The 14,713-nt window shown below is 37.2% G+C and overlaps 2 protein-coding genes across 6 annotated transcripts in view; one reads left to right on the forward strand and one right to left on the reverse strand.

The window, feature by feature from the left end:
* The window catches only part of senp6a (SUMO specific peptidase 6a), a 34,378-nt gene extending 32,937 nt beyond the window's left edge, over window positions 1-1,441 (reverse strand). The window contains exon 1 of one of the 3 annotated variants that reach the window (XM_084737292.1): window positions 1,301-1,441. Coding sequence is in view for 2 of the 3 variants with exons in the window: in XM_084737290.1 (XP_084593416.1) it covers window positions 1,301-1,331 (31 nt within the window). In the remaining variant the exon portion in view is untranslated. The remainder of the gene's footprint in view (window positions 1-1,300) is intronic. The other 2 variants (XM_084737290.1, XM_084737289.1) reach the window with 2 other exon arrangements.
* A 9,249-nt stretch (window positions 1,442-10,690) lies between these two features.
* Window positions 10,691-14,713, forward strand: part of filip1b (filamin A interacting protein 1b) — a 50,664-nt gene continuing 46,641 nt past the window's right edge. For 2 of the 3 annotated variants that reach the window (XM_084738264.1, XM_084738265.1), the window contains exon 1: window positions 10,691-11,090. The gene's annotated coding sequence lies outside the window, so the exon portion shown is untranslated. The remainder of the gene's footprint in view (window positions 11,091-14,713) is intronic. The other variant, XM_084738263.1, reaches the window with a different exon arrangement.

The raw sequence follows: 14,713 nt of genomic DNA on the forward strand, positions 1-14,713 counted from the left end.
AGTAGGGCTGCACGATTTGGTAAAAAAAAAAGTCATATTGCAATTATTTTGACTGAAATTGCGATATGACTAGCGGAAATGATCAGTTTTATAGTAAAATTTTCATGTTCACTGAGGAAAAAAACTATTACAGTCGTGATGATGTGATATTTATTGAGGTCTGAACCAAACAAACATGTTTTCTTTCATCTGGAGAAAAAGATTTTTAGGTAAGATCATCTCTGCAGCTCTACAGTACCTCATTATAATGCTGTTAGCAAAACTGCAATTTGGTTCTGAGACTTGGATATTGCACTGGGCCATATTGTGATTATTTTGCTGCACGTTTATTGTTGGTTTTGGTCTTTTCATGGGATTTGTTGGCAAGAAAAATACCTTAGTCTTTAAATGGAAAGGGATTATTATATTTGTCAAAGAAAGGTATTGTTTTGATAGTCACATAATGTACTGGCACTACAAATACCTAGCCTCACTTCTTAATATAAAGTAACTTTAAAACATACGTTAAGATTTTTAAGTTAATGACATTTTAGCAGCCAGTCAGCTCTTCTTTTACCTTTTATGTAGCTGAGTTTTAATGCAGTTTTCATCTTATTTATTCATGTTTTTCAGTGTGTATCCTCTAAAATTAAATGTGAATTATTGGATGAGTGAGGCTCATCATGAGTTATAACACAGAAACAGCATAAAACACTATGAAAGTCATTGTTTACAATATTTCTGACTGTTTAAATGCTAGCTCATGTTAGCTGATATTTGAGGCAAAGTTAGCAGCTGGTTTGTGGCCTCCAGCAGCTTGTTCGCTGTCAGGACAAACACTGAATATTTTTCTGTGTGTTATTATAGTGTTGGTGTATTTTACTGTGTTGTGTAAACGTTATGTGGCAGCTAGCAGCCCAGTAAAGGCAGGAAGGCCTGTCTCCCACAGTGCACAGCCAGCTAGCGTCAGTGCTAATGCTGCTAGCTCAGAGTCACAGCCCCAGACCCGGTTTAAAACCCACCGGACCGGACCGACCTGACAGCGGCGCGTCTTCCCCACCAGGCCCCGGAGATGTGGCACTGTCACCGGCCTGCCAGCGCTCAGTTCAGCCCCGGCTAGCAGAGGATGTTACAGCAGCAGGCATTACGAGGCTAACGTTAGCCACCTAAGCTAGCTGTGGTTCCACACATATTTTGGACCGATCGTGTGTGACACCAGAGGACCCGAAATTTGCCTCGGCCAGCGGGAGTGTGAGGGCTGTTTGGGGGGTAAAATGTCTGCTGTGGTGTCGGAGCAGCGGAGCGGAGTGTCACAGCTTACCTTCAAAGAAAAAGCTTCTGTTGTGGGCCATGTTTATTCCATGATCCTGCTCTTCATCAGAGACACAGGGCAGCAGATCGGCTCTATGTAACTGCTGCTGACTGACTGACTGCTGCTCAGACCAGGGTTGCCAGGTCTGTGTGGCAAAACCAGCCAATTAGACAACGGCGAATAAAACCAGCACAAAACCCAGCTCGATACCAGAGCTCAAAATATGCCCATACAAAACCATATACACTGTTTTTAAAGTCCAAGAGCATTGATATAATTGCAAAATGTACTAGAATACCTACAAAACAATACCATAAATGTTAAATGCGCCAGTATTAAAAGAAATGTTCCCAAACAGTTCTCTCATCCCTGTGTAATTACATGCAGTATATTATCTTAAATGAATTATAACTGTGAACACAAACTAACCTGTTGCTTTGTCTTTTCAGTCTCTCTTCTCTTGCTTGGTAGGGATGGACGATTTTGAAAAAATATGTAATTGCAATTATTTTGACTGATATTGCAATTGCAATACCTTAAGCGACATCAGAGGAAATTACATAAACATATTCAGTGGTTATGGTGTGTTTTTTTCTCAGGGTTCTGTACCAAACAAATATGCTTTCTGAACTGAAATGATATTTTGAAACACATGTTGCCTTTCATAAATAATGCGTTTCCTTGAATCTGAAAACTGTTCAGCCCTACTGACTGGACAACATCAATATACTGTTTGTTTGTTTTTTTTACTTCATATAAATACGTGTGTGTGCTTTTTGATAGCATATTTTGATTTCATTCAAAACATGGACTTCATTCATAGATATTATTCATATAACTTGCGTACAAAATAGTAATTTTATAAAGTAGCCCAATTCCGCGGGAACCCCGCGGACCTGGCAACCCCTGGCTCCGACCGCTGACAGCGAAGAGACCGCGAAAATACACCGAACTGCCGGAAGAAGATGTGTGGCTTCAAAATAAAAGCTGTTGTTGTCAACCCTGACAAATCCAATAAGTACTTTATTACCAGAGAAATCCACTTGTTACAGCAGCTCTAGGACCAGAAGATAAATTACAGATAAAATAAAATCATATAAAACATATACACAAACAATATGCATTATATATACATGTGTGGTGGTAAATAGAGAGGTAAGAAAACGGGGTGAATTGTAGTATACCTATTTTTTCAACCTCATAGATGACTTAACTCTTAGTCTCATTTACTTGGATTAACCCCCAAAGATACAGGATAACTGCACACATATTGTAGTACAGACATGGTGTGCAGCATTATACTATGAAAATATAAAACATATTTACTGGATTAATAATAATAATAATAATAATGATAATAATAATAATAATAATAATAATAATAATAATAATAATAAGAGTCTGAGAGGCAGTGGTGGAGGATGTCTTTACTTAAGTGCTAATATGACACTGTAAAAAATACTCTGTTTCAAATAAAAGCCCTGCGTTGTAAGTCGGGGTTGTTTTCTCCATTAAATGAATGATGGATTGGTTTGTAAAAATTCTGAGTACAGTGAATACTGCAGTCACAACCAGCCGGCGCCCAAAGTGACAACCCTCACAATGTTTGTTTTTTCCAACCAAAGGTCCAAACCTCAATATTATGACAAATGCATTAAATTATTAAAACAAGCAAAAGGTAAATCAGGTCTTCATATTTAATAATAAAAAATAGTTATTATAGCTGCCAATTAATTCTCTGTTAAGTGTTTCACTTGTATTGGGTAGTTTGATTGATTCATAACAAAATGTCATATTATCATATTATCTTTATATGTTTTCTGTGTAAAAAAAAAAAAACTAAACTAACTAAACTAACTAAAGCTGTCAGATAAATGTATTAAAGTAAAAAGTATATAAAAATCAACATTTTTTAAAATCCTTTGGATATGTAGAGGAATTGAAGTAGAAAGTGGCATGAAAAGACAAAGACAAGGACTTGAGAACATTTTTTTTTTGTCTTATTTTGAAGGTTATTTCCGGAAGTCCAGTGTTTTGAATTCAGTAAAATTTGTAGCCTACTAACCTACTCAGCTCTGTGCTGCAGAAACCTGGAGTTTCTATGCGTGAACCTTTTATTCTGATAATTTTTAATAATCCCAGTTTCAGAGACACACTGTTAGTTTCTGCAGGAATATTAATTTATTTTTCAATAATACCATAAAATACACTCATTCTAATGTCATATTTACTTTGAGACCCGGTGAGGGAAAGAAATATTACAAGAAAAGAAAACTTACAAACATAACATGACAAACAAACATAATCGCGGCATAAATATTTGCCTGTGTTTTTCTTTGGCATGTGAAGCACAGCAGGATCATGAAGAGACGATGATAGAAGCTAGATGGCGCTGTTCTTCATTAAAATCACCAGGAACATGATGTCACTGCACAAACTCCTGCGGTCCTCTGCAGTCTGTTTGTACTGAACATTGTGTTATGTTGCACAAAAACTGATAACCTGGTATTTATAATGTGAGATTTTTGACATATTTTGTTTGTTTGATCAAATGATAGAATGATGGAGATTTGTTGTTATAAACTGTTATTTTTATTTGATTATTTAGTTCATCTTGCTTGTTTTGTCTGAAACCTACAAACCAGTATAACATCATCTAAACCAAGAGAAGGAGCAAATTCTCACATTTGAGAGGCTGGAAAACACAATATTTTTGAATCAGTATAGTTGATGCCATTCAAATGCAATGCAAAGCTAAAATTCCTCACGCTGTAGAAAAGAAAATGTTGAGCAAACTTTAAATTTCAGGGTAATGGACTGCAACAGAGTTTTGAGTTTTGAGCCCAACTCAAATTCTTAATTTTTTAAAAAGTTTTGCCAATTACTGATCTTTTGTTGAGATTATTTAATTCTATTGTTTAATTCTATTGATAAACCTAAAGCTTGATGATTCAAGTTTATTTAAAAAAAAGAAAAATAAATTATCTCAACTAAAGATTAGAGGTCAGCAAAACTTTTAACTTTATTTCAAACCTTTTAATTTTTTTACAGTGTATAATATCCATATGGGTATGTGTTGTAAAGAGACGGCCATTACAGATGCTCAAAATGCTTTTTTGTTGAATTTTCAGAATATTCTTGTGAACAGCAGTCAGCATCCTGTTGTTCACACAGATTAGCATCATTCTGGGCATCGGCTAAAACGGTGAAGTGACGTACATGAGACTGAATGCTGAAAAATAAATGACAATCATATTTAGAATAATATTTAGAATAATAATATTCATATCTGTAATGATCCTATATTTTGCTTGGATTATTGGCTTCACGACTAACTAGCTTGTTAATGTTAGAAAGAAGCTAGTGATGAGCATAGCAGCTAAAACTACAACATCACAATATATTTCACTTGCTTTGCAGTAATGTTAGTTTTGACTTCGGTGTTGGACGTTTTGTTACGGTGGGTAGCCTATTTACGTTAGACTCCATCTCTAAGCTAATGTTAGCTAGTTTTGCATACTGTTACATACATTAATTCATACAAATTCTCCCATAATTCACCTTACTAACAGTTAACTTAGTCTAAATGACAACTTGTCTCTTTTCCAGTGAACAGAAACAAGTTCCTGAACAAACTTAACAGATGACATACAACATAATTTGCGAGTGTTAATGTTGGTGTATATTTGATTTTTTGTTGCAGGTTAGCTGTTTCCCTCTGCTTGACTAGAGTTTATGCTAAGCTAATTGCCCGTTTGCTCTATAGCTTCATACTTAACACACCAACATTATATTGGCATAGATCTCATAGATCTCACTCTTGGAAAGAAAACATAAGTATATTTCCCAAAACCTTGTCAGTTCAGACTTTACATAACATCATGATGTCACCGTGCTCCAGCTCCAGCCTCAGACGGGAGCACAGCGCTGAATAAATGAGAGGGTTATTACATCCTCAGTTTCCAGCAGTATATATAGTTCATGATAATTCACAGTGAAATGTGCAGAGTTGCAGGAGCAGCTCATTAGAGTGAATTGAGTCATGGCCTTCCCCTCCGTTAATGCACTGTGATGATTATCACACAGCAGTTCTCGCATTCATCTGCACTCGCTCCAGAGGTACAAATTAATGGAAAATTACAGATAAAGCAGGACTGGTGGCAGACGTTTAGTGACTGTGAGTGCAGGAGGAAGTCAGGGTGGGGTGAATGAATGAATGATGCCAAATCAAAACAATTCAATTATTATTCCAGTGTTGCATTTTTAGCAGAATGGCTCTATGGAGGGAAATGTTAGTCGGTAGCTCCACCTCTTTGGTCCAGACTGAAATATCTCAGCAACTTCTGGTTATACTGCCATGAAGTTCTGTACTGATGTTTATGTTCACATCAGCCTGCTGCTGGCTTATCTTTTAGTGCTTTTAGTGCAGGTCATTATACCTGCTGCACATAATGACCCTGATGTTAGCATTTAGATTAATTTTGCATAGCCAGAAAAATGCTTTGCCTTGTTTGCATCTCTTTACACCAATCACAAACATCTTGGGCGGAGCTAAGTCCAGGATGCAGCGAAATGCTGCTGCAAAATAGTGTTGCAGGGCAACTTGTTTTGGTGGAACATTTGCACATTTGAGGTGAGCTCTGTCATTAAAATGACTACATCACTGCAAAAGAGAAAAGGTAACAGCTGTTAGCTGGTTTGTGTTCATATCATTAGCATTCCAGGTGCTAATTTGCGCTGGGATTCCGCTTGAAGCAAGTGACCAGATATTCACTTATTCACAGTCCCCAGAGGATGCACGATAAAAACTCGGGTGATTCTCTAACTTTGACCATCATCTGGTCAAAAGTTCCCCCAAACTGTTGAAATTCTCATCAGCCTCAATTGTACTTTTTCTTTACTGCTAACTAGCACATGTTAGCGTGTTAACATGCAAAACATCAATATCCAAGCATTGTCATCGTAAGCATGTTAGTGTGTTGAAGTTAGCACTGAGCTCGATTGGTGCCTCACAGAGCCACTAGCATGACTGCAGACTCTTACGCTGTGTCTCAATTTGCGTACTTCTGTACTTCTCACCCTCATTGGTCGCCATCTTGTCTATGTAGTGGAAGAGGCGGGACTACCAAACTTGTGAACATGGAAGCGCTGGCAGCTGAAGAAACAGCCATGGAGAACACAGAATTATACAGATGTAAGTCATGCATGCATTTTTATCAATAAATGAAGGTATACTGTTGTCAAATTGAAGCCACCAATATGTTTATTTGGTTAAGTTTGTAAAGATGTGGTTGTAGGAGGGAGGGCCGGCCTGTTGTCGACAGAGATCATGACATATTTTTAAACTCCTGAGAAACAGTGAGTACACAGTGTGCAAAGTGAACTACATGACAGTGTATTAATGGAAGTATCTGAACTGAGACACAGCATTAGTCTTCTGTTCCTGTTAGATGTTTCAGAGACGTTTAAAGAAAATCAGTTTAGGAATTCTGCTGTTTATACCTCCTTTGGATAAAATCATCGACAGCTGCGTTCAACGTTTGACTCAAACTATTAAAAGGAAAATTCATCACTTTTCATGTGAATGTCCAGTCAGTGCTGATGGTAAATGAAGTCAACTGGAGCAATAAATTCCTCGGTGTGTGTGTGATATTGACCAACAAAGCCGAGCTGCTTCAGCTGGCTACGTTTACCATCAACAGTGACTGGACATCCACATGAAAAGTGCAGAATTCCTCCCTTTAACTCCCTCAGTTCTTCAGAATTCATGGTTCCCATCACTCAACACCAGACACCCACAGAACATAAAACAGCACGCTAGCTGGCTAATCTTGTCTCATTTGCTGTCTGATAAACAGTAAATTCATTAAAGTCAGTGAACCATGCTACTGTGTGAAACAGCAAAGCTTCCACCTTATGGTTTTTGTGTGGAAATCTGTTAAACAGCAAGGCTTCACAAAATGTAAGAATACAAAAGAACATCTAAAATAACTAAACAACTAAACAAGAAATTACATAACTAGTGCAGAGAAATGGAAATTTAAAAGCACACAAGCTGGCAAATTATTGTCTCATTTGTGGTCTGTTAAACAGTAAACTCATCGAATCAAAACCGTCCTTTCTGACAGAAGGTGTTATTTTACACTGACACCTAACCCTGTGCAGCTCTTCTTCTTTGGTTTTGGTGAGGACATTAAGTTTTCAAACATGTAGGCCTCAAGCTCCAGCATCAATGTTAGCAGATGGGACATGGGACAAACTAAAATATCAAAATATGTAAAATCAGTGTGGGATTTTCAGTTTTCTATTCCCCAAAAGTGGATGCGATATTTTGGCAAACTACCCGTATGTGGCGGTCTGAATGTTCATTTTTCCTCATCAGTTTGGTTTTATGACATAAAGAGGAGGTTACACATCATGATACCACGGATCCGACCCCGACAGACTCTGACTCCGGCTGACATCGCCAGGACAAGATGGCAGCACTTATACCCGGGATATTTTGGATTTATTTATGTGCAGCAGGAGGAAGAAGAAATATGTCGTCCATCTTTATTCACAGTTTATGATGCATTCAAAGGAGTTACAGCCTTGTTGGAAAGAATTCTGAAAATCTGGTACTGGTGTTCAAAAGTACAAAGTATTCATCTGAAAAACTTCTTAGAGTATTAGTTACTTTTTAACCGTTGATTTCTCTGTTCTGTTCTACAAACTATGGTTGCAATTTTCTGCATTTTCCTTCACAATAAATGAAAAAGCTAAAAATTCATCATCATTTTAAGTCTAAACAATGTCAAATGAGGCGTAATCACTGCAAGAGACTATTTATTAAATATCCATGATTATGTTTTTAATTGGTTAAATTCTTAACGGTGATTAATCATCGTTGTTCCTACTCCAAATGTGTGCTGCTGTTTTGTTGTTTGTTTTTATGTCTTTGTTTTCATTGGCCTGTTTGTGATCAGATCACCTGATTGGCTACAAAAACACAGGTTAAAGATCTGGATATTAATTCAAATTGTACACTCATTTATGATTTTTAAAGTAATCAGATTACATGGTGAAATGCATACTTAAGTACACATAAAGCTTCAGACTTGAAAATCTACTCATAAAAATACAAGTAACAAAAAAACTACTTAATTACAGTAACTTGAGTATTTGTAATTAGTTACTTTCCCCCTTGGCTATAGTTATCTATATCTAAAAAAAATCTGGAGTATATTTCTAAATATTAAAATTGTAATAATATTTTACTGATTGTTATAATGACGACAGAGAAGTTAGACAACATCACCTCACACTGTGTTTGAATCTGAAAGACTTTTCACCACTTTTGTAAGATTTCCAGGAAAAAGTGAAATCTCTGCAGAACAAGACGACCTCTGACATCTTTTGTTTTACAAAATGATGTGGGTTTTTTTGAAGTGTTAACATGTTTTGAAGTGTTTAAGAGTAAATCAGCTTACTGTGTTGATTTATAAGAATATTGTTGTAGATCAGTGAATGAGCACAGGAGTGACACAGAAACATCAGCTGTGTTGTGTCTGCTGAAGCTGTTGAGTTCAGATCCTCACTGTTTCTCATTTATAACACCCCTCGAGTCCGAACGGCTTTTATTAGGAGCAAATGTTCTGGTATTTGCAGACGTGAATAAATCATTTTGTGTTTGAAAAGACTCGTCTGACCCTCGACTCCTCCAGCTCTCAGCGAAAAACTGCTGAGACAGTGAGGAGAGCGGGTCCAAGAGAAAAACAATGAATAAAGAGAAATTAGTGAACGCCCACGCCGGTTCATCTACACACACAGCTGAGCTGCTGCACCGAAACTCAGCTGGAGAAAAACACACAAAGTGACTCACATTTACAAGCTGATTACAATAAAGTCCATAATAATAAAAGTCTCATTTCTTAGATATTCCTTTTCCTGTAAACTAATTTAAATATCAGCAACACATATAAAACTGAAATGTTTGTCTTGATCAGGTCCTTTAAATGTTTTTTGTTTAATATTTGTTGCCTTAAAATTTAGATTTCTAATGTAGACATGAAGTTAAGAAGCTCTCTCTGTATTTTTGATGAAAGTAAAGACTAATCATTGTAGTCTGGCTTTTATTTGTTAATTGGGAGTAATGATATAATGTTAGTCTTTTAAGCTTCATAGTTTATTATATTATTCTTCTGCTCTATTTTCCTTTTACTTAATTCTTCTAACTTTTAATTTATCACTGTATCATTGCAATTTTATTCCTACATTTTAAAACATATTTTTATTTTGTGTTTGTATTTGTTTCCTGTCTGTTGTTTTAATTTTGCTACACTTTGGGCTGCATGTATGTATGAAAGGTCCTGTATAAATATAGTTGAGTTGAGTTATCAGATTTACCCATTTTTACCCATTTTTTAATAAACCCAGATATCAATGCTAAAACTCAGAAAGGACCCAGATATCAGCACTAAAAGTGTTTAAAAACCCAGATATGAACACTAAAAATGGTTATGAACCCAGACATAAATGCTAGAAGTCATCAAGAACTGAGATATTAATGCTAAAAGTGGTTAAAAACTCAAATATCAATCCTAATAATGGTTATAAACCCAGATATCAATGCTAAAGATGGTTATAAAACCATATATGAATGCTAAACATCATCAAGAACCCAGATATTAATGCTAAAAGTGGTTAAAAACTCAGTTATCAATGCTAAAAACTGTCAAGAATCTCAATATTAAAGCTAAAAATAAAGAACTCAGATTTCAGTGCTGAAAATTGTAATTTTATCAAAATATACCATACATACAGACCCTTGTATATGATTTTTGTTAACGTTAAAATGTAATTTAGACAACCTCAGAGCAGACAAAGTCTTGAGGACCCCCTGTGATTTTTGCCGCCCCCCCCCCCCACCCTAGGGGGCCCCGGATCCCAGGCTGGGGGGTCCAGGATTAAAAACTGATTGAGGCAGCAGTTTATGAGATCATTAGTGTAAAATTACTGAGAATTGTGCCGTCTGGATCTCTGAATGTTTGTATGGCTGCACCTTTGGATCAAACTCGACTTACTCTGTTCCATGTAAAACAAATTGAATATGATTGAAAATAATTTACCCCAAAATCTGACTTGACATTTCTGGTTTGTTTGGCAACTTTGGAATCTCCACAAGATTTTAAAGTAAAGGTTTGTGGCTTTGAGAAATAGAAAACAAACCTGCTAAACCAGAGTAAACCTATAACACAGCTAATTCAAACCTCATCAGAGCAACACAGACTGAGCCAAGCCGAGCCCCTGACTGTGAGCGCAGGAGGAGGAGGAGGAGGAGGAGGAGGAGGAGGAGGAGGAGGAGGAGGAGTGGTCTGTGGTCAGGCTGCTGCTGGACGGACTGATAGCTCAGCTGTTGGGGGTTTGTTAAAGCCTCAGTCAGTCAGTTCAGCTGCTAACACAGACTGAGAGCACAGGTTAAATATAGAGCAGACGCTCACTCTGACCAGGAACAAACAGGCTGAAGAAACAGGCTCAACATCCAGAAGGTGAAGAGAAAAACTGATTTTACTTAAACTGAAAAAGAAAAAAAGTTTTAATTCTCTGGTCCTGAGAGCTCACAGACCAAAACTTTGAGAGGACGAAGTCTGACTCTGCTCTGTGAGTCCAGCTGTGACAGACGAGAAGAAACTAAAAGGACAGAAGGTATTTCATAAATAATCACATCGACACAGTGATGCCCTGTCAGTGAACGCATCACAGAGGACTGAAGACAGTTTGGACCGAACAGCTGAGACACCTTCAAGAGCCGAGAGACCAGGTAAGACAGAGTGAGCCTCCTGTCATCACCAACAGGTGCCTGTTCAACTTTGACTTTTTTTAAAAAAATGTTTGTACAAAATATAAACCTCTGATAACATACAAATAAAAATAAAATACTGTATTTAAAATCTATGAAGTAAAAAAAACAAATAAAATAACTCATCACATTATTTAAATATCATATAAAATAAAACAAATATTCTTTGTGAAGGAGGATACCAGCGCTGATATGACATGATATTTTCAAGGAGATGATGAAATTTAAAATTTTTTGTATTACCTGTTAACTACAGAAACAGAGAACAAGTATGCTTACATTTTTTAATGCTGGATTAATTATTTTGAGAAATCAAGATAATCAGCCCATCATCGTGAGAAAACAAAATAATTAGTAGCACGGCTCTCAGCGCTGTAGTTAACATCTCGTGGACTGTGAGAAATTTGTTGTTTTTGTTTTGTAGTTTTTTTGTTAATTGAAGATTTTTGGGTTTTTGGATCTTTGATCAGAAAAAAATCAGCATCACGACGTCACTGTGGGTGAAACGCTTTGTATTTGTATCATTAAAGGGCCTATATTAGAATATTGGATCATTTTTATAGGATCATTGAGGCGATAACAGCATTTTATTTGACTGAGGAGGGAATCTTTATGATGTTAGACATTGTTGGGTAGTTTTATTTACTTTTTACATTTTAAAAAATTTAAAGATCCTGTTTGTAAGATTTAGACTTAACCTGAGCTGCATTTCACAACTGGAAAATAACAAAAATATTTATGACACCCCAGCAATGTCAAAAAATATTATTTCTGTATTTATTTTACGTTTGTTGTTTAAAGGGATAGTTCATCCAAAAATGAAAATTCAGTCATGATCTACTTGCCCTCATGCTGATTTAAAGTCACGTTTACTCTGTTAGTCCACAAAACACTGCTGGAGTTTCACAGGAAAACAGTGTTGCAGAATCTCCAAACAATGGAAGTGAATGATGATAATGTCAGAGTCGTTCGTTTATCACAAAATATGCAGACAAATAGACGAGACAATAGATTCAATACCTTCAGCCTTTTTGGGATTTTTGCTGCCTAAAATGCCTAATTTCATGGCAAATTTTCTAAAAGATTGCAATGTATGTTGCAATGTTATAATAGGCTTTTTTTTGCAATGAAATTGACCCTTTGCTTAGTTACTGTTGCTAACCCTGTCAGTCTTTTCATTCTCACACTGCATTTATACAGTTTACAATGATGACGGCGGCAGATTTAACATTGAAATTGTGAGTAATTGTTGAAACATGAGGTCTGTGATTCCTTAGAGATGTAAACAAAAGCAGATTCTCATTTCTATCTGACGACGGTGGATTTTGTCGTTAAAGTAATAAGTCAAACAGATTTCATAAGTGTAGCTGGCTGATGTGAGCTAATGCTAATGCTAACTCCTTGAGTCAGCTGAGAGTCTCCAGCTGATGTTTTAATGTTTCCATCTGACACGTTTTAAAACAAGAACCCTGTAAAGTGTTTATGTAAAGTTAGCTAACAGCTGTGTACATGATATAACAATGTTCCATGTTTTTGAGAGACGACAAAAAATCTGAGGGAGAAACTTAACAAAGAGCAGCAGAGGACAGAAGAGACGGGAGCAGCAGCAGCAGAATTACAATCTGGTGAAACAGAATGAACACATCGTGCAAATAAAGTCCATAAAACACAATATAAAGTGAATATAAAGAGTAAAAAGTTGCTTTGGATCAGAGGTTTTAGTGTTCGGAGTTGAAGACTGTGAGTTACTGGAATGATGTTACGCCCAGTGAAGCATGCAGAGTGTGTTCGTACTGACTCATGAATGGAGCTGCTGTGGGACGCTCGCTCAGTGAATCAGTGAATTATGACTCCTGTCACTCACAGCCCAGTAAACGCTCGTTACAGGAAGCAGGACATTAGAGGGCATTAATTTAATAGATCTTTTTAACCAGAGTACTTAAAGCTCTTCTCTGTGCGGGACGAGCTGCTCTTAGAGGAGACGATACAGGATGCAGCGGCCAAACGCGGCTAATGTTGAAGAATAAATCAGTTTTATGGTGTGACAACGCTGTGGTTAAAGTTTGGTTACACTTAGGCACAAAAACAACTTGGTTAGGTTCAGGGAAACACTGAGACTTGGGTAAAAATTCTGGCGTTTTTTTTGAGGTTTTTGGGCCTTTGTCATCATGGTTAATAACCATGTGGTTAAAAGAAAGGTTCACAAGTAATATATGGTCACTCCTCCAGTTCAGACATTAAAAAATCCCTTCTGAATATGTTTCCAAAGCGAGTAATGAGCCTGATTCTGGTTGAATATACCCCTCCGTAACTTTACGAACAAGTTATTAAACTTCAGCAACACTTTCAGATTCTGCTTCCTCCTCCCACAGAAGTGTTAGCAGTACAGGGTAGCAAGGATAGGAGGAGGAGATTAGGATGAGGAGGAAGAGGAGAAGGAGGTAGAGGATGGGCGACTGTGAAGCTGCACCTCAGTCCGGCTCAGGTGGGTGTTCAGCCGGATTGAGATGCAGATGGATCGGCTCACCTCTCCTCCTCAGTCAGTGAGCTGCATCATAATGATGATCAAGGTGCTTCAGTGTGAAACTTAACCAGTTACATATCTGCATGACTCTTTGGGTTCATTGATTGTATTACTTTTTGCAGGCGTTAATGTAAAATAAAGTATTTACACATTAAGCTGCTTTCAGAGACGTTCTGCCGTCTGCGCTCTCAAACACTTCTCAAACCAGGAGATCTGTCTCCTCGCCACGAAATCTTTTCTCTTTGTTTCCTCCTCTTAAATCTGCCGTCATGCTGCCACTGCTTGTGCTCCTGGTGCACCTGCCTCTTAAAGGCGATGAGAGCTGACTTGCTGTTTGGTTTATTGCATGTTCGGCCTAAACTCACCCATTGAGGCACAGCTGATAGTTGTATCCTGCTGCGCGCTGCTGGAGCAAGAAGGCAATTATTTTACATTTGAAAGATCAATAAACTTTATTTAAAAAACAACTGTTAGCAGCCTCATTTTAATATTTTGTACATAAACCTTGAAATCTATCTGGTGTCGTTTGATAATGTGCAGGATAATTAATTTCCAGAGAATAATATTTCTGTGGCAGCCGTCACTGGAGCATAAACTTGTGTTGTTGTTCTTGTTGCTGTTTGTTCAGTAACAAACATTAAGATTTTTTGCAGATTACAACTTTAATTTTCAGTCTGTCGACCGTCCACACACAGTGTGTCTGTCTGTCTGCTCTTCTGGTTAAATATGGAAAAAGTGCCCATTTGATCCACGTTAAATCCAAACAATAAACAGAGGGGCTCTTTGGCTCGACCTCCTCTGTGTTATCGTACCCAGCATGCTTTGCCCTGCCCGGCTCTCGTGGGACTTTTCTCTCCATTAATAGCTTTTTTTTCCACTGTTTTTCTTTGCAAGTTATTTTAAATCCTTTTCTCTGTGAGCAGCAGAAGTCAGGAGCGGGGGGCAGCAGATACCTGGACTGAGCAAAAACCTCATTTATGCAAACATGTTTTCTTATTATTTAAAGATGAAACTCCCCAAAAATCATCTCTGTGAGCGTATTTGTTTTCCTGCTCTGTCT

This window comes from Lutjanus erythropterus, chromosome 15 (genome assembly GCF_056507025.1).
Source record: "Lutjanus erythropterus isolate fLutEry1 chromosome 15, fLutEry1.hap2, whole genome shotgun sequence".
Lineage (NCBI taxonomy): Eukaryota > Metazoa > Chordata > Actinopteri > Lutjaniformes > Lutjanidae > Lutjanus > Lutjanus erythropterus.